This window comes from Mixophyes fleayi, chromosome 2 (genome assembly GCF_038048845.1).
Source record: "Mixophyes fleayi isolate aMixFle1 chromosome 2, aMixFle1.hap1, whole genome shotgun sequence".
NCBI lineage: Eukaryota > Metazoa > Chordata > Amphibia > Anura > Limnodynastidae > Mixophyes > Mixophyes fleayi.
Window position 1 is genome coordinate 266,216,263 of NC_134403.1, and position 24,530 is coordinate 266,240,792.

Sequence of the window (24,530 nt, forward strand, 5' to 3'; positions counted from 1 at the left end):
TATCAACCATGTTTATACTGAATTTTACACTCGTATCAAACACATACACAAATGCCAGTGGCCAATTTTAGTCACAGAATCCCAAGAGATTTATCTCATTACAGAGCAACTTTTAATCGTTTAACGGAATGAAGATTTCTTCGAATCAGACAACTGCATAGAGGTTAATGAGATGAACGACCACTCATTCCGGAGATCCTAGGTGATTCTGGGCAGTTAATGCTTGTTGAACGAGATGAAGCCTTTTTTTTTTTTACTTTGGATGATTCATTTCATGATTAATTGCAAAAATTGCATTAAATGTCACATTGTATTTTCTTAAGCAAATTATTCTAATATTTAATCGTAAAGACTGAAAAGATCAACTGCAGGAACTCACTCATACCTCGCAATATATACTTAGGGAAAATTGTGACGAAATAAGCCCCACCCCAGATCTGTACACAAGACGTGCCTTCATTTCAGACACAATATGGTCTAATACCACTAACTTTCTAACAAAGCACCGTCCACTTCCATGTAAGTCCCTCGCCTTTTGGGGTCCACATATTGGGATTATCCAGACCAAATCAGGATAGTTGGGCTGTAGGGGTACAAAGGAGTATTCTAGAATTCTGTAACCTGTAAATGATCAGTTTTTTTACTGACAGATTTTTGTGGACAACTAGAAAATTAAATGAATGTAAAAACATCAAGAAAAAATAAATGGGATTCAACAACTGGAATGAAGTAGTGCACTCAGACATCTTTACAGACACAAATGTCTGGTGTGGCTAGTAGTATTTCCTATTTTGTGGGATTTAATAATGCACGCCATCTGCAAAATCTTTTTTCATTTTTTATTTAAGAAATTAAGATCTTTATTTCTATAGCAACCATTATAGTGTGAAACTGAACTACTGCTCCTTCCTTGCCCACTTTGAGTATTGAGATCACTGACAGGGTCAAGTAGTACTAATGATCTGCAAGTGTGTTATAAGTAACCAACAGTGAGCTCTATGACTGCCCATAAAACGTCCCCAGTTGCCTGCAAACATTTGAAGCAACTTGTTTAACTAGTAATGGCATGCAACCACTGTAGAATAAAAGGTAAATGAGAAGAATATATCTTTATTTCCAAACTGCTACAACTTTATTTGTTAACTGAAATGTTTAAAACAAACAAACCATTATATAATTAAAACTGAAGCCAAATGTTATGCTCACAGTAGCTGTCAGGCTGTGTAACAGATGGGCTTAACTTTTAAATGATCAGGAAAACCTACGTAATTTATTAGCAGATATAGTACAGTCAGGCACTCTTTCAGAAACCTTGGTGGTTGAACCATCTTAATCATACTTGCAAACCTTTCATTGTTGGCCTCCAGAAGATCCAGGGGATAAGTGGGTTTGTGGGCTAGGTGAATCACGTCATTTTGGCCCCCGCGTCACATCACAATGATTCAAAGGGTCATTTTACTGCGGGGTGGGGGGGCTAAAATGATGCGATTCTCCTAGAATTTTGTCACGGAAGCCCCAAATCCTACCCACTTCCCTAGAAAGTGGCCAGATGCGGGAGAATGCCCTACTCTCCTGGGAGCTCAGGAGACCTACACGGATTTCGGGAGTCTCCCGGACAGAAGAGTGGGCAAGTATGATCTAATTTGGCGCAGAGTGTTTAGAATATTATCCAAGTTTAAAGGCTTAACAGCATTCAAACAGACACACTTTAAATACTAAGGGGCCAATTCAATTGGATGCGATGCTCCTCAGATCATTGTGGAAGCGCATTTTTACTGTTACTTGGGTAAAAACTAGCACTAATTTTGCTTGTGCCCCAAAGAGGTGCGAGCAAAAATGAGCGTTGCTTTTTACCCTAGTAATAGTAAAAAAAAATCTGCAAGAGGTGTCTCCCACCGTTCTGGAGGCACTTTGCGTGGATTTTTAACAATTGAATTCCCCCCTAAGAGTTCTATTTAACTTTGGTTGCCATTGTGCAGTGGTACTTAAGGCTCTGTATTGCAGCGATGCACAAAGTTACCACCGATTTTTATGAATACTTACCTGTCACAGGATCCTTGCTGAAAATCTCTCCCTACAATAAAACTTTTATTTAGTTGAGAAAGGAACAGGCTACATAGAACTGAAAGAGTTGACTGTGACTGTGCATGGGGCGGTGTTTTGTCATGTATGCGCAGTAAATAAAAATCTGTCCTAAGGAAGGGAGGAGCATCAGCTCCAGTGGTACACTTTGAGTTAAATAGGACGAAGCTATGCAATTGCCTAAGGCTACATTATGTACCCCTTACTAATAAACATTGGACAGACTGCCCCCTTAACTGTACTAATAATACTGTCAGTGTAAAGAACAACGTCATTATGTGCTGGCGGGCTGTTTAATGAATTGCGTTTACTCCAAGTAAGTTTTTTAAACATTCGGGATTAATAGTTTGTCGGGGACATAAACATTTGCAGTAAAAATGTCGCTGTAACTCTTGTCAAGAGTTACAGCATCATATTCTAGTACCCAACCCACCTGTGCATATACTGCACTCTGTTCTGTCTGTTAACTTCTGACATTTAGGCAGAGGATACTAACACCCTTGTTCAAATCAAGATCTGCTTGCATTTGAATACGGTCAGAAATACACTTATGTTCCGTGCTCTTTCTTAAACTGCAACTGACGTGCAAGTCGATTCTTAAAAACAAGGCCCTATCTGCTGCCCAATCAAAAATGCAGAGCCATACGTGGTGGGATATTTAATATGAGGAGTCATATTTGGTGCCAATTCTATCAAAAACTATATCTGATTCCAATCTGAAAAGCAGGGCCATACCTAGTGCTGAGACAGATATGCAGAGCCATGTCTGGTGCCCAGTATAATAGGCAAAGCCAACTGATCCACAGCAGGAGCTGCAGATAATTTAGTAGATAAGCAATTGTACTACTTGCCCCCACCTCACCCCACACACAGACACTAATTTTAATGTATACATTTGAGATAGATAGTATTTAGTAATGAGTCATCGCAGCAATAAAAGTGTTTACATAGTTGCCAATAGTCCCATAACTTGATTCTCAGTCCTAGATTTGAGGATTTGTCCGGTGGTTTTTTCTTCTGAAAACATTTTTTGTTTTCCATTCAAGATGTAATCCTCAGCATACCAAGTGTGTCAGCATGTATCAAAAGGGACATATTTAAAATATAAGAGAATTATTCAGCCCACAACTCTTCTTGAGCAGCATAGTGCAACAAGTCTGCATAAAACACAACATATGTAAGCAGTGAAATGTCCATAGTAAAATTGTCTGTTATGTATTCAGTACATAGCAACAGAAAGATGTCCTTTGTCTCCATATAGTCCATGTCAACGCAGTGGCTACAAGTTATTTTTCATACAAAAAGTTTGTTACTTAGATTTGTCCACATATTTACATGATATTAGTTTTCTTTATCCATCTTCTAATGTCCCTGTATGAAATCCATGCAGTGTAAATAATTACAATATATATTAATCCAAGATTTTGTCAACAACAGCTGTTGCTGGGAGAGGAGTCTTCCTTCGGAGTTAGTTTGATGGAGTCAGTTAAATAACTCTCTCTACACTCCTGATACTGCAGATAAAAAAGAAAGAACATGTAATAGTTTTATTTGCCAAGCACATCATTTTCATAATGATACCATAACAGTAATTATTTGTGAAATATAATGACAGACAGCACAGGTGTGTTATTCAGCAAGCAGGGCATGGATGAGGTTTTGTGGTTAAGGACAGATCAATCATCCCAGACAAGTTGGCCAATACATATAGAGAAAGAGAGAGAGGCAGACATGGAGGTTAAATGTAGCGATCAACATTAGGAATTGTGCTAATGTAGTGCCAGAAGTGGGATACTACAGGAAACCTGTTTATGCTTTACACCCAGTTCTGCAGAAAATATGAGGTAGCGGGTGCCAAAACCGCTGAGTACTGTTTATTTGTAAAAGAGCAGCTAAAGCATGCAATAAAAAAAAAGAAAATGTGTGGTTTAAAGGAATGCTATATTACATAAGTGCAAGAGCAAATTCTTGAAAAGTTGAAAAATGAAATGTCTTTTTTAAATGGGAAAGAGGAGCACCTGTGAGTGAATGAAACTGATCAGTTACATACTAAACTGGATATATTAAGAGAAAAACTAGATCATTATAAAAAGGAACAAGAGCATTTCTTATATGCAGAGAATTTATAAAATGTAAAAGCTGTCAAAAGAGTTGATTGAAAAGGACAATCAAGTAACACAACTGAGACATGATTTGGCTAAAACAGACACGCAGAGATTAAAAAAAAAAAAAACAGACCTTAAGGGTGTCTGAAAAGAGAGCTCTCTCACTGCCAAACCAAGCTCTCAGTTTAAAATAGAGTGGCAGGTGTAGTAAAGAGCTTAGAAACAATAATGAAGTGTGCAGCAGGAAACCTTGCTAGCACACATCTGTATGGTTGAATAAAGAACAGAGCAAGAAACTTGTGTTTTACACGAAAAACTTATAGTACTTAAAAAAAAAAAAGAGAAAATCTTTCAACAGCTGTCTCTTGCAACTATAAAGGTAGAACAGGAATAGTCAGCTCTATAACACGTCTTATGCAATGACAAATAGCTGGGCAGACAGCGGTTATTGCACTGCAAACTCAGGATTGTGGTTTCAATTCATGCGGTTTCAAAATATGTAATTTTGTTGTGCATTTTTTTCCCAAAATTACGCCCTTTAGTAAATTTATCCCTAAATATTAGATTATTGAATTGGTAAAAGAGAAATACAGTGAAATAAAAATGGTAAAAGAGACTTTGTTAACGGTTCAAAAATAAACTGTTCTAAATGACTTAATGGTTCACAAAAAAGTTCTACAAGAAAAAAACAAAACAAAAGTGTTTAAACAGGGGCTTGTGATTAAGACACCAAGGGGTATATTTACTAAACTGCGGGTTTGAAAAAGTGGCGATGCTGCCTATAGCAACCAATCAGATTGTAGCTGTCATTTATTTAGTACATTCTACAAAATAACAGCTAGAATCTGATTGGTTGCTATAGGCAACATCTCCACTTTTTCAAACCTGCAGTTTAGTAAATATACCCCCAAAGCTCAAGTCTTGGCCTACTCGCTGGAGAATGCCTTGGACCTGAACTACAAAGACTCAAGAAGCATCTGTGTGCTGAGATGGAGGACTTAAGAAGCTTCAAGGATGATGTTGGAAAAACTTTTAAAGAAACAGATGGGAGAGGGCTAATTAAAAGAAAAAGCGATGTTACGGAATACAGGGGGCAATATAATGCGCTACAAATATAAGTTGCGCTACATTGTAATTAGATACTACACTAAATCTAGCATAACGCCCTTACCGTTAGCAAAGATATTGTTAATAAAAATTTATGTGGCAAAAGAAGAATACAAAGTTGCACCCTTGAAATTGTCAAAGTGGGGGAAAAACAGGGGTACAAATGAGATACGGAGTGGTGCTGAAGAGTTGTATCTTGTGTGAAACAAGATCATATCATAAAATAACATCACTTTTGTATTATAAATGGCTTAACTCCAATAGAGTGCATTAAAACCAATGAACACAGAACTAAATATGCTTTGTGCACTGATAAGAAGAACAAGACTTGAGCAATAAAAACAAAAGCTGTACTCTCCAAGCTTGCCTCTATTCAAAAATGCTTGTCAAAGTTTGTGTGGCATGGTAAGTCTCACAGGATCAAACTGGCCACCCTAAAGAAATCCACTAAATGTGGAGGAGGAGGTTTCCCAGACTTAAAGATATATTAGTGGGCTGCACATTGAAGCTTCCTTTGCCCCTCCATCCTCCTTATCATGGATGGACATTGAGTCTAGGCACCTCATGCTGGTATCCCTCTCCTGTATCTGGTTCTATCTAAACAGTCTAGATTTGTTCTTATAAAGCATTCCCTAACTCAGGCACATTGTCTGTTAATAACCTCATGCACCAATTGGCTTTCCTCTACTGTGATGACCTGCAGATCCCTGATCTCACAACAAAACTTTATGAATATCTACAACTCAGACATTTTGTAGGGTCTCTCCGGTTGGGTGGGGCTCTCCTGCCTACTTCTCCATTTGAAAAATTATGCCTTTTCTCTCCACTGCGAAAATGCATGATTTCCTCTCTGTATAGTATTGGCTTCAATCAGTCAGGAAAGGGAATGAGCGAGGGACCTGGGTCTCTCCCTTGAGGAGGACTATTGGGACGTTAGTCGAAAAAATGTAGCCAACATATAAAGTTTATCATAGATGGTATCTTACTCCTGACTCATCAAAATCTTCCCTTCTACTACCTCTGCCTGTTGGTGTGGGTGAGGACCATCGGGTACGGTTATGCATATTTGGTGGTCATGTCAAAAGATATCCTCCTTCTGGGAAGGAGTCAGAGATCTCCTCTCCTCGCTTCTTCTGTGTCCTGTTTATCCATGCACTTTTCTCCTACCCTCAGGATGTTGATAGGCAATTGGCAAAACCTGCTCCTCATATTCTTGCTTCTGGCAGATGCCTGATTGCCAAGACTTGGGGGTAAATGTATGAAAGTCCGGTTTTTTTCAACTCGCCGGAAACCGGCAAGTTTACAGCTAAAATTTAAAGCGGCGTTGGCTTGTGAAGGCAAACTTGCCTTTACAAGCCAGCGCCGCTTTAAATTTTAGCTGTAAACTCGGCGGATTCCGGCGAGTTGAAAAAAAACAGACTTTCATACATTTACCCCTTGGAAACAGAGGAATCACCCGTACATGTTTCTGCCTTGAAATCCTATATCGGATTTATTGCCCACATAAAGAAGATTACCTACCATCGGCATGATAAGAAGGATAAATTCCACCAGATCTGGGCACCCTGGCTAATCTTGCGATCCTAAATTCACTTCCCCCAGTAAAGCATGTAGATAATATTTTCCCACCAGGTTGCTAATATCCTATCTACCCAGTTGTATCTACTCCTCTTAAAAATACTGCCTTATACACCTTTCTTAGGCACAACCTCTTATCCATGACAATTAGTATCCCCTCTTCCCTCAGCTGTTCCACCTCCCAAAACATAATGAAAAGTTAAAAACTCAGACATACTACTTTTCAGAATGTATACCTGTTTTATTTCATTGTGCATTGTCTCTTTATTGTGATTGTATTTTCTACCCTACAATATGTCATGTTTTTGTTTGTGCTATAAAAACAAAAACTTGTATTTAGTAAAACACTATAAGACTCCTATCAAACACCCTGTTTATTTGTTAGAAGCTAAGAAAATTTCAAGCTATTCATCACTCATTCACATGACTATCCTGACCTTCACTATTATGAAATAATCTGACCTACATTTGCCTTAACGATACACTGTGGTCTATTTATGACTAATATTACACAAAACATGTGCCAATGCTGGCAGCTTTGTCTTCTTACTAAGCTTTTCCAGACTGCTCCTTATTGTAGAGGATAAATAACAAAACTATCATGGAGTGAAGCTCTGATTTTAAATTCCCTGTCTGGAGCTGCTACGTGCATCCGTCTTCCCGTCTTTTTCCTCTTACAATGTTGAAGAGATTGCGACGTGTGGTTGTGCTCCTGCTCACAAACCCCGTCTGCTGCCATCTTTAGTTGGTTAACAAAAGTAATTTACTGGCATTGCCTACCGAAAAGGACTCAATTTTATTTTAATGTTTGCTAAGGATCACCAGTGCAAGATTATGAAATTATAGTTATTTTTTTCTAGTACATCCTCTCAGGTGTCTTTTCCAGCAGGGCATATTAATTTATTTAACTTGTTCCATGTACACTATGGGATGTAGTCAAACAGTGGTACATTTCGTTTGTTTAACTTCCAGTTTTATTTTGGCGTTCGTAATAAAAACTAGACATTGTCACTCTGTATTCAGCCACTAGATGGCAATATCCCTCCTGTGAGGTTGTAAAAGTAACCAATGAATAATTTAGAATTAACAATTTTGCTTGCAATCAATATGCTGTATGAGAATGTGTTCAAAGTGGATGCAGTAACTTCAATACTTATAGGGTTAACAACCTAAACAATGTGAAATCCAGCGGTGTAATTCTGTGTGTATGACTGTGGTGCCAGGTCTGATTTTGACAGACATTTGACTTTTTTTTATAACAGGTGTCATTTTTACTTTGTTTTTACTCACGGTCAGTATATTTACTGATGTTAGGAAACCATAAGAGAGTCTGGTAAACATAACAATAAAACTTACAGCTCACCCCAATTGTACTTTAGTAACATTCCATGACTGTATAGCCTTCCACAATCATTATTTCCTGACCCTCCACAGTAAAGTATTACCCACTCTCTTGACCCACTTTTCTTCACTAAAATAACTTCTCTTTCCTGCAACTAGTGTCCTGCCCTGATCTGGCTGCTTCTTTCTACAACAGCAAACTTACTTCAGTCCTAGACAAGGCAGCTCCAACCACCACACACAGTCCTGGTGATCCAACTTCAACTATGGCACACCAAAAAGACCCACTACAAACAAAATTGCTCCTGTACTGGTGAGGGCAACTGAAAGAGATCATGCTGACTTTCTGCACTATAAATTCATCCTTTCATCTTGCAACACTTCCCGGGAAAACATACTTTACTGGACTAATATCTACCAAGTGGTCCTTGTCGCCTCTTTGCTACCTTTTACTCGCTTCTCTGGCCACTTGCACCACCCAATTTCCTCCTTACAGCCATTGAATTTGCCCCCTATTTTAAAGACAATTTGTAAAAATATGTCCTCATTCCAGACCCCGCACACCTACCTTTTCCTGCTCTCCAATCCACAGTCTATTCTTCCCCAAAACCAACAACACAGTCCCTGCTCCCATTTTACGGTTTCATCCCATAATTTCCCTCTCAGTCACTGTATTCTTTCCTCTAGCTCAACTCTTCATGCTGCATTTCACTGCTTTCTGGACCCTCTGCAATTGAGCTTCTTCCCCAAGCGCTGACTGCTCTCTAAGAAACAATTATATCTATATCCACATGAATTTCCCAATGCCACCTAAAGCTCCACCTAATGTCCAAAAGACAGCACATAAATTTATCGTCCCGTCAACAACACCACAATTTCCTCAGTCTCCCAAGCAGGCTGCCTTGCTGACAATGTTGACTACTCCCTCTGATCTACTCCTAACATCAAGTCTCTCTCACAGTCCTATTGCCTCTAATTTCAAAATATTGCTAGAATATGATCTTTTCTTTCCCAAGATGCAACCAAAACTCTTTTCCATTCACTGATCATTCCCCACCTTGACTACTGCAACCTCCTCCTATCTGGCTTTACCTTCGCCTATTTCAACCTCTCCTACAAAACATACATTTCAAAACTCATCTTGAAATATTTTTCCTTGCATTACATTAGATCTGCCTCATCTCGGCCCTTTTCCCTATAAGCAGTAGCAAAAACAATAAGGACCCTCCCTACCCATTTTTCTTCACTAATTTTATCTACCTTGTTTGTCCCTAAAAAGGAAAAAAAAAGAAACACCAGCGCCAAGTCTGAAATAATTTAAAAGTGTATAAAAGTGGTAATAGATTGGTAAATAACTAACATGAAGTCTACCTTCTAGTCAATAAAACAGTTTAATACTATCAACATCAATAAGATAACAAAAGTAATCAAAGAATTACCCCCCACAGTGTACACTGTAGAACATACACGTAATAAAATAAATCATCATGTAATGAAATTAGATCGAATTGTATGTGGTGGGTACAGTCCTATCCTAGATATAACATAAGATACAAAGTTGCTCAGATCCTTACACTTGCCCATTTTTCCTGCATCCAACACATCAAAATCTGACTTTTCAGTTGCTGCCTAATATATCCACCCCTTCACAGGTGCCGTTGTAACTAGATAATCAATGTTATTCACTTTACTTGTCAGTGGTTTTAATGTTGTGGCTGATCAATGTATGCTGCTTATTACTGGAAATAATGTAGTGGTCATTGCTAGGAAATGTTGGGAACTGCGGAGCTGCAAATGGTTGAGATACATTTTGTTGGACAAGTGAGAAGAGCTTATTTTTCAGTACATTAATAGAAAGATTAGATAAGCAAAATAAGCTTATATAAATGTTTATTTTACTTTACACAAACATACCTAAAAATACCTAAGACCAAAATGACAGAAAGGAGACAAAAGTAAAGCTGAATACTCACGTGTATTAGGGCTTTCTTTGCAAGAGTCTCAAAAGCCATCTCTACGTTAATGTTGTCTTTAGCACTAACTTCAAAATACAGCATCCTTCTTTCTTCACACCAGGAGACTGCTAATTCCTCTGAGACCTAGGTAATGAAATGCTGCTGTTTAGCTTTTAAAAAATATTATTAAACCCACTACTTTGGTTTTAGGTCAAAAGGGAGTGTGCTCAAAAGAAAAATAAACGCCAGTGAATATGGCATGTATTTATATTTCATTGATGAAAAAAAAAAAACCCCACGGTTAGCAAAATACCAGTCTGTACAATGTGCAACTATGTGGAAGGACAGGTTCCACAGTCCAGGAGACACTCATAGCTTTCAGCCTCAGGGTAATCATCACTGTACAGCTTGTATTAGCTTCACTAGTTAAAGTAAATTGAAAAGGCTTTGCGTCTGTTTCACCATTTTGGCCCAAAACACTTTGCAGTAACCAACAAATAGTGGTCAAAGTGGGCTGTAGAAGAAGTGCCATACTGCCACCTCTCCTACTGTCCACAAAGATACTGTGACACATGGTAGCAAATAAACAAGTTTTATGAACATTAAAAAAAGGCTTTAAGAAATGTGTGAAAATGTAGGTTTGAATGGCGAAACTTCAAGCAAACAAACCGGCAACTATCATCCTGGCCCAAGTCTGCGACTTGCACAATTTCACAATCATATTTGTACTTAATGCAGAACATACAGATAGGAAAGATGTTACGATTCTCCATACCTGGCGCTCTTCTAGGTCAATTTTATTTCCTAGAGTGATCATAGGAAAACTACTGATAGGTGACTGGATTTTATCTATGAAGTCTTTCCTCCAGCTATCCAGGCATGCAAAGGATTCCATATCTGTGACGTCAAAGACCAATAAGCATCCATCAGAGCCTTTGTAGAAAGAGGACAATAAGGAACGGAATCGTTCTTGTCCACCTGTATCCCAAATCTATAGGAGAAAAATAATTCTATTAGTGTGATGCATACAGCAAATGTAAAATTACATGCTCCATATTCTACTAAGGCATGGTAACCTTTACAGATAGATAGAGATTACACATATATATATATATATATATATATATATATATATATATATTTATTGAGAATGATATTGAATAATGTAGTATGTCATTTGGATATATGACTGTGTCTGTGCTATTACTTGCATTGCTTAAGTGAGGATTAAATAATGTTCAGCTTTGTGAAGGAATGCTACTTAATTTCAGGGTGGACACGAATACCTTCTGATTTAAGAAAGATGTCACTGTATTTTATTTACTGTAATTTAAGTCCTTTAAGCCAACATCGCTCTAACCTTAAAGACTCCAGTATATGTACAAAAAAAAGGTAAAATATTAATTGCACTGATAAAAATGGCCTATATTGAAAAATAATACTATAGTATATTAAAATATTATGCAGAAGAAAACATTTCTTGAGATGTTTAGGCTCTGCTATTATGAATATATTGGGTTGATATCTTGAATTTTTTGCATTACATTACACCTTTCATTTTGATAAATCATCTGGCAGCAGACTAGTCAGTGACAATGAGGTCTATTTATTAAGACCCCTCCTATAAATAGATTTTCTATCACTGCGTATTGTAAAAACAAAAGCAAAAGAAAAATCCTTTATTTTAATAATAAAGCATTTTCCCCTGTAGGCACCGTCGGCTAACACCATCCTAGGATGGCATTAGCATTCAGAGGACAACGTTGGTACTTGTACCCCCAGAGTCCTTTGTGAATAGGCACTGCAGGAGGACCCTAGCAATGGTTACCTGCCTGCGATAGATCGATAGCTTTTATAGGCCAGCGGCTTTGGTAAATTGGGAGAATCTCTAAATCCTGCAAAATAAAACTTTTTTTTTGCAGAATTTAGGGCTTATCTCCCTTTAATAAATAGACCCCAATATCTCCATAATGATAATCATAAAACATGTAGTGTTTTGGTAAATTTTTCTTGCAGTATTATAATAGTATATCCCAGATAACAAAATAACTCAAATTTGAGGAAAAGTATAAGTGTGTGATTTCCACTGCATTTAAAAGATTGGTGTAGGAAGGAGGGTTTTGGATTCTTAGAGCACTGGTCTGATTTCTCAGCCAGTTGCCATATTTATTGTCTAAATGAATTGCACCTAAATGAGGAGGGGGCTGCTGTGCTAGGGGAGAGGATGGTTAGAAGGTTGGAGGAGATTTTAAACTAGGTTTCAGGGGGGAGGGGCAAGCAAGTATTTATGGGATAGACATTGAGGTTAGTAAGGAGGAATTTAACAAGAGTCAAGTGGGTAGAGAGGGGGTAAAGGGAAGCATAGGCGATAAGGAGAGGCCCATTTTAAAGCAAAAAGTAAATACCTTAGGGAGGCAATAGACTTAAGTATATGCTTGCAAATGCAAGAAGCCTGACAGATAAAATGGGGGGAGTTAGAACTAGTAGCAATAAATGTGCAGTATGATATTATAGGTATTATGGAGACCTGGTGGGATGATACACATGGCTGGGCAGTCAACTTGAAAGGGATATGCTATAAGCCACCAGATATTAGTATGATTGAGGAATCCCAACTTCGACAGTAAATTGAAAAGGCTACACAACTAGGTCAAGTTATAATTATGGGGGATTTTAATTATCTGGACATTGATTGGAGTACTGAGACCTGCGGTACAGCTAGGGGAAATAGGTTTCTGAGCACGCTAAAAGACCATTACATGTCCCAATTAGTAGAGGGACCAACTAGAAACCAGACTATATTGGACCTAGTAATAACAAATAATGTAGATGTAATATAAAATATTCAAGGGAACACTTGGGAAACAGTGATCATAATATGGTCTCATAAGAAATTAGTTTTCAGAAGCAACGGTATAAGGGATCAATTAGGACTTTAAACTTTAGAAAGGTAAATTTTAATATGTTAAAATAGTCTATAAAGTGGACAGACTGGGACAAAGTAAATGAAGGAAAAAATACAGACGAAAAGTGGGCGGTCTTTAAAATGTTGTTGGAAACATACACGTATAACTTAATTCCTATGGGAAATAAATGTAAAATAATTAAGTCTAAACCAATGTGGCTAAATAAAAAGGTAAGGGAACAAATGCAAAGGAAGAAGCGTGCATTAAAATTGTTTAAGTATGAAGGGTCTGAGCAGTCCTTCCGTAAGTACAAGGAATGTAATAAAACATGCAAAAAGGAAATTAGATTGGCTAAATTAGAAAATTAAAAACAAGTTGCAAAAGAAAGTAAGACAAACCCCAAAAAGATTCTTAAGTATAAAAAGGGCAAAAGAATAAAAAAAAGATAATATAGGACCCCTAAGAAGCGAGATGGGTTTATTTATAAATGATACTAAGGAAAAAGCAGAGGTATTAAACACTTTCTTTTCTTCAGTATTTACTAGAGGAACAAATGGTAGGAATAATACATAAAAACGGAAATGAAACCATACCATTAATTAATACTTGGCTGACAAAAAAAAAAGTCCAAAGGCGACTGAGGAATATTAAGATAAAGCTCCAGATGTCATACACCCAAGGGGTCTTATGGAGCCAAGCTCAGAAATAGCTAGACCGCTATTCTTAATTTTCATAGATTCAATATTATCAGGCTCAGTACCAAGGGATTGGCGAATAGCAGATGTGGTGCCGTTGTTTAAAAAAGGGAGATCACAACCAGATAATTATAGACCGGTAAGCCTAACATCAATAGTGGGGAAACTACTAGAGGGTATATTAAGTGATAGTATTCAGGATTTCTTGGTGCGCAATAAGATTATGTCACGGCCGTCTGAATTTCTTGATCCGGGTCGGGACCCTTGGGCCTAGCTGGAGCAGGATTGAAACAGAAACTGGCAGCCCGGATGATCTTCCTGCTCATGTTCTTGCTGAATGTAGAATATAGCAGGGGAATGAGCAGTCTGGAAATGCTGACAGGAACAGTGCACTTTGTAATGCAGACAGGAACACAGGAACCTGAAGCCAAGAACTATCCTCTGGAGAGAAGTGTGTTGTTCTGGCAATGAACAGATCACAGCAGCAGGTTTAAATAGGGTGTCTCAAACAACTATTGGCTGATCAGTTCATGTGATCACAGCTACTGAATCTGGTTGGTCTGGAATGATCACCTGACTGCATCCAAGATGGCCGCGCCCATGCAGCAGAACAAACAGTATGTGTTTGTTTACAAACGGAGGTGTGGAGGACGGGAATGCTGCAGACGACCAGAAGGGACCCAGGTAGCCGTGATATGACAGCGGCGGATGAGGTAACTGTGGTTAAGATCCCGATTTTTGACAGATTATTGGTGGGAATCAGCATGGATTTGTGAGGGATAGGTTATGTCAATCTAATCTAATTAGTTTCTACGAGGAAGTTAGTGGGAACTTAGACCAGGGCAGCACAGTAGATGTGGTCTACTTAGATTTTACAAAGGCATTTGATACAGTGCCACACAAGAGGTTGGTTTGCAAAATAAAGGAAATGGGTATAGGAAACAACATTTGTACGTGGATCAAAAACTGGTTAGAGAAAAGGAAACAGAGAGTTGTGATAAATGGAACATTTTCTAATTGGTCAAAAGTTTTAAGTGGAGTACCTCAAGGTTCCGTGCTGGGGCCACTTCTTTTTAATATACTTATTAATGACCTTGGTGATAGTTTAGAGAGTAAAGTTTCCATTTTTTCAGATGACACTAAACTCTGTAAGGTAATAAAATCAGAGCAAGATGTCCCTTCTCTACAGAGGGACTTAAATAAACTGGTGGATTGGGCGGCCAAATGGAATATGAGGTTGAACATAGATAAATGTAAGTTTATGCATTTAGGGATCAAAAACAAGAAGGCAATCTATAAATTAAATGGGATTAATTTAGGGGAATCTAGAATGGAAAAAGATTTGGAAGTGCTCGTAGACAGTAGACTAAGCAATAGTGCTCAATGTCAAGCTGCAACTGCAAGGGCAAATAAAGTATTGGCATGCATAAATAGGGGTATAGATACAAGGCAAGACAGAGTAATTTTGCCACTGTATAAATCATTGGTAATACCTCATCTTGAATATAGAGTACAGTTCTGGGCACCACACTATAAAAAAAATATTTTGGAACTAGAAAAGGTTCAGAGAAGGGCGACAAAATTTATAAAGGGTATAGACTTATTAAGTTATGAAGAAAGGTTAGCCAGTTTAGGCATGTTTACTTTAGAAAAAAAGGCGTCTTAGAGGAGATATGATTACTATGTACAAATACATTGAGGGTCAATACAGAAAACTTTCATGGGAACCTTTTACCCCAAGGACTATACACGGGACACTTGGTCACCCCCTAAGATTAGAGGAGAGGAAGTTTAACAACCAGCAAAGGAAGGGGTTCTTTACAGTAAGGGCAGTCAAGATATGGAATTCACTGCCAGGGAAGGTTGTGATGGCAGATTCAATAAATATGTTTAAGAAAGGGTAAGACAAATGTTCAGCGGAAAAGTTTATCCAGGGATACGACCGTTAATTAAAATGAAGGATAGTAGTGGATATAGAGAAAAAATAGGACTGCAATATTGGGTCTGGAGGGATTTTTTCCCGATTGAAACAGATTGGTGGTTGCTTAATCTGAATCAATTTCAAATATAAGTGAGGGATCGCAGAAGATCCAAAATAGGTTGAACTTGATGGACTGGTGTAATTTTTCAACCTCATTAACTATGTTACTATGTATAAGCATATCTGCTTATTAACCTTGGTAAACTGATTTCTAAACAAAAAAAAGGAAAATATCATAACAGTATGAAAAATGTTCTACTAATTGTAACCTAATGATCTCTTTCAATATCAAACGCAAATAGATTAAATGATGCATAATAAGCTAACCTGTAGCTTCAAGGACTTTTGGTCTAGATGGATGGTTTTGGAAAGTATGTGGGCCCCTAATGTGTTCAGGTAATCTTTCCGGAACCATTTGTGGACATACTGGTTCAAAAGAGAAGTCTTCCCGGTTCTGTGGATACAAAATAAAGTCATTTAAATAATCAACATTTTACTTACAACACTATGGGATTATAAATACAGTTTTGTTTTATTTGTTCATTTTAGACTTTTGATTGTTGCTGGTATCACAGATCTTTTTATTAACAATGTTTAACTTGTTGCAAATACTGATAAGTGTTATTTTAACATTAGTTATATATACTAATGCTTTCTTTTGGATAAAGGAATAGTATGTTAGGGTTATAGGGTTAAGAAATAGTACGTTCAAATCATATTATACTACATACATTAGTAACTACTATTACTGAACATAATGTGACATACAAGTCACTAATCCATGACCACTGCTCCTAGCCATTCAAAATAAGTTAGCAAGTAAACATGAGTAGTGATTCACAAACAATTGAATATGCCACCATCCGGAAACAGGAACTCTGCAGGCGAAATCAATGTTAGATTATCTGGTTTAGAGACTGTCTCTAGCAATGATAAGCTATAGGAGAGAAATTCTATTTTTTTAAGTCTATTTTGAACATATGTCTCCCAAAAATCCACAAAGGTGGATAAGAGACTGATGTCAGATGGAGAATTTGAACATTTAGGGCCTGATTCATTAAGGAAAGTACTGCAAAAAAAAAAAAAGTAATAACTTTGCATTGTAACATGGTTTATCCGGGAGAAAATGTACTCCTTATTTGCCTAACTTTCCTTAATGAATCTGGCCCTTATGCTTAACATGCAGTGAGTTATCTCTCCCATGATAACACTGACCTGTAGGGGGAGCACTGCCCACATGTGAGTTATTAACGCCTGAAGACGCTGATGGTAACATTAATTTTTTTTAGAGTAATCACTCCCACATAACAAGAGGCGTGTCACGGGAACGACTGACCTGCAAAAATGCTAATATTTAAAAGGCCCATCTTAACCAATCCTTTCTATCATATAAAGCACACTTAGATGGACAATGTTTAACCAGCACATAGTAAAAATGGAAAATGTTGTCATTAATATCTTAGCCATGAAAGGGCTAAACATAACACTGTTTTCATAGCACATATTTTATAATTATTCTTACCCCAGAGGACCAATAATATTCATTTTCAGATCCACTTTCTGATCAGAATGCATAAAGAGCTGAAAGATGTAAATACATACATTTTATATTATTCAGATTATATTTTCAATAATATTTACTTTTAGTGGGAATATTATTTGGAAACTATATGTGAATCTGTATGTATGACGATAGGGGGGGAGGGGGAACCAGCTACTGTTAAAGTTGAGCCCACTTGGGACCCTGCCAGTGGCCCTTACCCTTATGGTTTTGTTTTTCTTAAATATCACCATGTGGTAATATTGTATATTTAATTTACAAAGATAAATTGAAATGAATGAGCTATAGCCACCCAGGGGTAACAGGACCCATCAAAAACTTACTGATACCTGTTCACACCATGTGTTACAGACACAGACTCCTGCACTACAGGTAATGGGACTTTATGCCATGGCGGTTGGTCACTCTAGACGTAAAGTTCTGGTAAACTCAGAGCTCAAAATAGTACTATAGGAAATTAGAGAGTTAACTTCGGGAGTGGCCCATCAATTCCCTATCTAAGGTTATTATGCTGAATGAATACAGTATATGCAAATTTTGTGTGCCCCAGACTTCGGGTTGTCAACAGAAGCATAGGGTCTCAGAGGACAATGAGCAGAGACTTGGCTTTTAGCCACCCCAAGAAAGATGAGGTTTGACGAAAATAAGTTTGAGGTGATTTCTGCTGGATTGCCAGATATCTGCTGATCTTTATGCCAATGTGTGCTTGACGAAAGCGTAGTGACGTCTGGACTGGACCGCTGCTTTGCCAGCAGTTATTTCTTATTTAAATCATAGATTTCACAGATTTCTCCAGCACTAACTAATTAAGGGTATCCCCATCGATCTTTATGATGACATCAGCATTAGGTTATATATTAAGCCTTTTACAGCAAAGTAATGCCATCTCAGGATGAAGTTACTGGTCTATTTCAATGAGATCTAAATGAAAGCTCTGCGACTTTTTTGGATCCCGCATAGTAAATTGCAGCAATATTTTTGCAGAGGTACATATTGATGGCTACTGCGCTGGGGTCACAAACAGACCTCTTAGTCAGGAACAGAATGTGTCCCAATGATTTTTAGTATCCCTTATAAGGGCCCATTTATTAATGATTTTTTTGCTTTAAATTCCCCCGAAAATGAACGTATTATAAGTTCATTGCAACAGATATCATAGATATCTGCTGCTTTGTATTTTTTCCGAAATAGATAGCAGTCCCCATAGATGTCTATGGGGACTGCTATATACCACCATTTAATAGGTTCTGAAAAAGTATTTTACACATACGGTGATGGCGTACATTACCGTATGTGTAAATTTTCAGCTGTGCTCTATGGGGAGAGCATTGTGGTAGAGGGATCTTCGGATCCCTCACTGCATCTTACTGCTCTCCCCCGGTCACTATCAGAATGGTGGTCACTTTGCGATAGTGACCATAGGATACAGGTCTTCACAGGAACAGCAGTTTTTCGTGACTGCTGTTCCTATTGAAGATTGTTAATAAATATGCATATTTCAATCCTTATCTTTGCGATGAGGATTGAAATCAATTGTGCATATTATTCAGTACTACATATATAGGGGCCATAGGGGCATATTCAATTGTCCGCGGGATTGCCGAAAATCCTGCGGTCCGCGCACGATTACCAATATTATGGTAATCGTGCGCGGAAAAACATGTAATACGGTAATTTACTCGCTGAATTTCAGCTCGCAGATCCAGCTACAAATTACCGTATTACATATATTAGTTTTTCCGCGGCGGGATTTTCGCGAAATGCCCTTACAAGAGTGTTACAAGGTGTTTACATCTAGATGCTATTCAAAGATAAATTATATATGTTCTGTTCCACAACATAAGCATTCAAATTATGAAAACACTGCTATTAAGCAGTCCCAACTTGAATATATTGGTATAAGAAAAATTCTAGGTCACACACACAAACCCACACCTGGCAGTGCCTATACCAAATACCAAACAATTCTAAAGATACAATACAACATAAAAACATAAGCATTTCTATAAATAAAGGAATAAATAACACTTGCCCATTCAACCAAGTAAAATTGTGGTGTTTTCTTATTACCAGATGTTTAAAACGACCAGCGTATTACTTTCAGTGTGCTAAGACAACTGCACTCAGCAGTGATCGGGTTAACGAGCTGGCATACTTACCTAACTTTACTCCCTGGTACTTGAGCAGACAGTATTAGGCCCTTCTTCCCGGACAGCTCGAATCGATGGAGATTGTGGCAGTCCCAAGTATTTAACTCCCGGACCGTCCACGTCACTAGCGTGACCACGTCACCCACACTCCGTGCTGTATACCGAGTGGGCGATTGGATCGCTGCCTTTAAGTTATCGGTAATATGTCATTGGCTCAATGTTTGGTTCATTTACCTTATCACCCATACCCCGCCTCTCCTTTGGCTCTACCCTAAGTGTTCCTCTCCCTCCCTCTTTATAAAGAGGATCTAAACTGACATCTCTGAGGACTTTAAGCAACACCCCAGTATTCTCTCTCCCTTTCTTCTACTTCAGCATAAAGGAGGAGCAGTGTTATGTCACTGTGATTCCGGAACAGTGTGTAAGCTGCTCCATGTGTGTAAGCTGCAGTCCTCCAGTTTTCAAACGTGGGGAACATAACAACTGTACGAAATCTTTGTGAAATCGATGTCCCTTTATCGCTAATAACACAATGGAAGCCTTTTAACTTCTATACTTAGCTCAAAAGTTTGCATATTTAAATATCCTAAATTATCCTATGTGATGATTAAGTTGTAAATAACCGTCTTATTACATAGTTTACACAAGATATATTAGTCAGATGTATTTTGTCCTAACAGGGAATCTTGGATTGTACATGTAATGGAAAGACATGAAAACTGGGTTGTGGGTCAGGTATTAAAGGATAATTCGATTCAAACTTAAAAAAAATAGTTTTGAATGGAATTAAATAAGATTACATAGAAATGGTAAATATTGATGTTAACCCTTACCCCCACCGTGGATGATAAAAAAAATAAGCAATGTGTTGGTGACCTAACATATGGCGAAACTGTGTCATTACGCAAGATTCCTACAGAACCTCATGCTTACTTGAAACAGTCCCTTTGTGGGGCTTTTTTCAAACTGACATCTGGGTGGTCGAAAAACCCCCACCCCAATAACTTGCCAATTTCATGTGAAATTAGCAGAGGAGGGGCATCGACAACCCTGCTGTAATTTTGAATAAAAACACACCTCATCAAAAGAGAATCTACAATGGTGGGCCATTACAGCAATAAAGGTTCAAGCCAAATATAGGAAACTTAGAGCACAGTTAAGTATAATTACAAGTACAGTATCTTAATTCTACAAAAAACATTTTTAGTTTTGATAGGAATTATCCTTTAATTTCTTTGTGTGTCAACAGGGTGTCGGCTTGTAAAAGATGTGGTAAGCCCAAATTGTCCCATGCCGTCTCTGCTCATATAGGGGTTCATGTAGAGCTGGACACTTGGGCCCCCTGATTTAAGAGGGAACAGCTGCATACATGAAAAAACACAATTATGTGTATATGTTAGGTTTGATGTTTATCATGATTATTCCAGCTGTACATCACTAGAATACAGAGTAACAAGTGTCTATACTTTTACCCCACGATAGCAAAAAGAAAGAGAGATGCAGATTGATAGTGTTTCCCTATTTGTAGACAATCTACTCAAATGGGAATCGTCGTTACTGCCGTAGTCCAAATGGAAATATCAGTTAAGTAATGCAAATACATGGGCATGACTTCATATATCAGTCACACTAATGAATTAAGCAGTGTCAGCTAGCACACACCCTCACTGTACTCGACCTACTCTCCCACCCATGTTCCAACTATCCAGTTGTAAAGGATTGTAAGCGTAAGATGCAACAAAATCTACATATGGATGATACATACGTTTATTTGGTGCACATGCGCAGTACAGAAATGTGGAACTAAAACAGATGTATATACAACTCAACATGACCCCCATAGACTTTATCTATTGATTGGCTGTGTATATGTTACAAATGAATTACACTTACTGTAAACTCAAATAACAAATATCACATAATTCTAAGAACATATGGCCACACTTGTTTTCAAGGAATAAATTGAATCAGTTAGGATTTTTATAATTTTCCCAAAGGCAAATGAGGAAGTGAACTAATCTGAGCTTCAACATGTAAAATTTCAGAGCTGCAATTTAGGCTACCAATAATGTCGTTCAATCACGCTAATGTATTCACCGGCATGTATCTCTAAAATAAGCTCGCTGATCATCGAGAGAGTAGCGGTTGGAGTGGCATATAAAATATTAAAAAAGTAGAAACAGCAGATTAGGAAGCCAAGCTGAGAATCTTACTCACAAAGGGCTGATTCATTAAGGCACGCAAAACGAAAGTATTGTGCATTTTTTAAAAATGCATGTAAATCGTGTATATGTCCGTCTGTATTGTACAAGGAGTGGATGTAAATATACGTCTATAGATGAATAGGAGTCTAGGTCTGCTCTGCTCTGACATACACTGCAAGATACATCCATTATATATGTGGAATATAAAGTCACAAAATAACGCACAGAAAAAACTATTCAATTAATATCACATGTTAATAATATAGTCATTAATGACAAAACAATTAACCCCCCCTCCGCATAAAATATAATTATTAGGATGTTAAAAATGTCTACTCTACGTAAAATGTTGTTTTTTTTGCATTTTTATAGTTGCTCCTGATGTTCCAGCATTCATACGCAACGGACATCACTAGCAATCGGCCTTTACACCAGACTTGTGACCGTTTCATTAAAGACCCAATGCTCTTTTGTGTATATGACACTTCCTTATATGACAGGTTATATTTTATGCAAACACAATAATGCTTTATAAAGCTCCTGCATTTAATACTAATAGTGTCAGGCAACATCTTTATGCTATAGTGGGGTGCATTTGTACACTTGACGTATGTCTGACACAGAAATATTGCTGTGTTTTTTGTTAGATTTATCACTAATCGCTAGAGCCATCAATCCTAAAGTCCCTTCAACTCCTGTTATTTTCAGCACCCAGTTCAGTCAGTGTGTATGCATCTCAGTCTCTCTTTCCAGGGCCCTTTATCAGTGTGATAAACTTTTTTTTCTACTTGCCTTTTAACAGCAGCCTGTTCTACATATACCCACACCTTTTACAGTAGTTTAGGCACATGAATTGTCTCTGACGAGAGCAGTATCAGTCACTGTTAGTAAAGGTTAGGCCCACTGTCTTTGGAAGAATGAGAATGAGTGTTAGTTCCCCTATGGTTTGTATATATATATATATATATATATATATATATATATATATATATATATATATATATATATATATATTCATAGTTAGAGCTGTGATCACCTAGGCACTATTATCCCTAAGAATTAAACAAAGGTCCTCATATTCCAGGAGCTGACTGGTACAGACCGCTACAACTTCAGGACATAGGACTTTGGGCCATGGTGAAGAGGTGGGAAGAGATTAATAAGTTAATGCTAGGAGAAGATTAAGCTCCTTGGTTGGAAAATGTTGCCGACTATAGTGCAGCACTCTTACCCCCAGATAGGGGTTATGGAGTAGATTTTGTTATGATCTGCATCAAAACCGTAACTTAGAATTCTAGCGCCTGGGGCGAGAAAGGCAAATGCCTCTCCCCTAGCCCTCAATTTTAACCAAATGTACCTAATATATTCCTAAATTGCGCCTTCTCTTCAGCGTTGCGCCCTGGGCGGTCGCCCCTGTCTCACAGCCCTAGTTACGGCCCTGATCTGCATATAATTTGCATCTTCTTGATTACTTTGTTTCCGGTCAGCCTGTTTCTGATCATACGCTTTTCACTACAGTGTTTCTGATTCCTAATGGCTACTTTGTGTATATCTGAAGTGGTCAGGTGATCTACATCACTGGAGGTGTGCCATCTACCAGAACTGATTGGGTACCTCACTTGTACAACCACCAATTGCTGATTGTCAGCTTCTTAAATTTATATGCCAATGAAGATTTCTGCATGTCATGTAGGAGTCTATGCTCCTACTTGACAATGACAAGGACACTGCCAGCCCTCCTGTTTCTGTATGAGCAATGATACACAGCTATGTTACTGGAAACTGATAAGAACACTGCCACCCCTCCTGTTTTCTGTGTGAGCAATGGCACTCATCAGTGTGACTGGAGAGTGACAAGGACTCTGCCACCCCTCCTGTTTCTGAATGAGCAATGGCACACAGCTATGTCACTAGAGACTGATAAGAACACTGCCACCCCTCCTGTTTCTGTATGAGCAGAGGCTGAACAAATACACTGGAGACTGCCAAGAACGATCCTACCCCTTCTGTGTCTGTCTGTGAAATCACTTCTCTGCCTTTTGGCTAAGATCAAGTGTAGTGTCTGTTCTTATCAGGCCTAACACTCGGTGATCGTAATGCTGATCATGGCTCGTTCATAGCATGATCTAACACTGGTGAGGAACTGCTAAAGGTGGTGGTGCACCTGATCTTACGTCAGCCAGAAGCAGGAAGACGACGAGGAAGATCGACTTTGGGGAAGAAGGTCTGACAGATCCTGCCTGCTGAGGAGAAGACATTAACACCGACTCCAGCTGAAGAAGCCTTCGTCCCTTCGGAAGACCCTGCCCTGCTCCTCTCTTCTTGGGAGAAGTCTTCGGGATCAACCCCAGTGGAATAAGCACCCCTTAGCGGAAGACCCCCACGCTTCTCTACTCAGCGGGAAGAAATCTACGTAGCTTCAGCCCATTGAAGAAGATCACCCTCCAGACCAGCTTTCCAAGTCTCTCTGCCCCAGAAAGAAGAGCCAGGAAGATGGCTTCAGCTGCTACAGCTCCTGCCTCCACTCCTGCTCCTGTCCCTGGGAAGAAGGGAGGAAAGACCCCCGCACCAAAGCCTCTCCCCGAGGTTTGAACCTCTGCCTCCTCTGCTCCAGCTGTTTTTAGACAAGAGAAGCCCAGCCAGGATGCCCCCCAGAGAACTCCCACCCTGGAACCCTGGATGAGGAAGACCGTCGTCCTGAAGCTGAAGGAGGTGGATGCAAGGGTCCCAGAAATGACGGCTGAGACTTTCGGCAAGAAAATTATCCTCGATCAGGGATTCTCCAAGGCTGAAACCCTCAACGAGCAGAACTATCTGAAGGGGATCTTCACCTTCGCCTCCATAGCCATCTGCAAGAGATACTGG

General features: G+C 38.5%; 1 protein-coding gene and 1 pseudogene across 1 annotated transcript; one reads left to right on the forward strand and one right to left on the reverse strand.

Moving 5' to 3' along the window:
- Positions 1-2,369: 2,369 nt before the first annotated feature.
- Positions 2,370-19,829, reverse strand: RAB7B (RAB7B, member RAS oncogene family). The gene is made up of 6 exons (XM_075196154.1): positions 19,471-19,829; positions 17,273-17,331; positions 16,078-16,204; positions 10,944-11,159; positions 10,187-10,312; positions 2,370-3,596 (listed from the first exon to the last, which is right to left on the reverse strand). Exons 2-6 carry the CDS (start codon positions 17,323-17,325, stop codon positions 3,510-3,512), a joined length of 609 nt encoding a protein of 202 aa, XP_075052255.1. The 5' UTR covers positions 17,326-17,331; positions 19,471-19,829; the 3' UTR covers positions 2,370-3,509.
- A 3,859-nt stretch (positions 19,830-23,688) lies between these two features.
- Positions 23,689-23,813, forward strand: LOC142142021 (U2 spliceosomal RNA; annotated as a pseudogene).
- The last annotated feature ends 717 nt before the right edge of the window (positions 23,814-24,530 follow it).

Bases quoted from the DNA above. Each gene is read 5' to 3' on its own strand.
- RAB7B (XM_075196154.1), bottom strand. From the start codon at position 17,325: ATGCATTCTGATCAGAAAGTGGATCTGAAAATGAATATTATTGGTCCT. The intron at 16,205-17,272 runs GTAAGAATAATT...TTGTATCCACAG, and splicing joins AATATTATTGGTCCTCTGGG to AACCGGGAAGACTTCTCTTT. The intron at 11,160-16,077 runs GTTAGCTTATTA...TTTCTCCTATAG, and splicing joins AAAAGTCCTTGAAGCTACAG to ATTTGGGATACAGGTGGACA.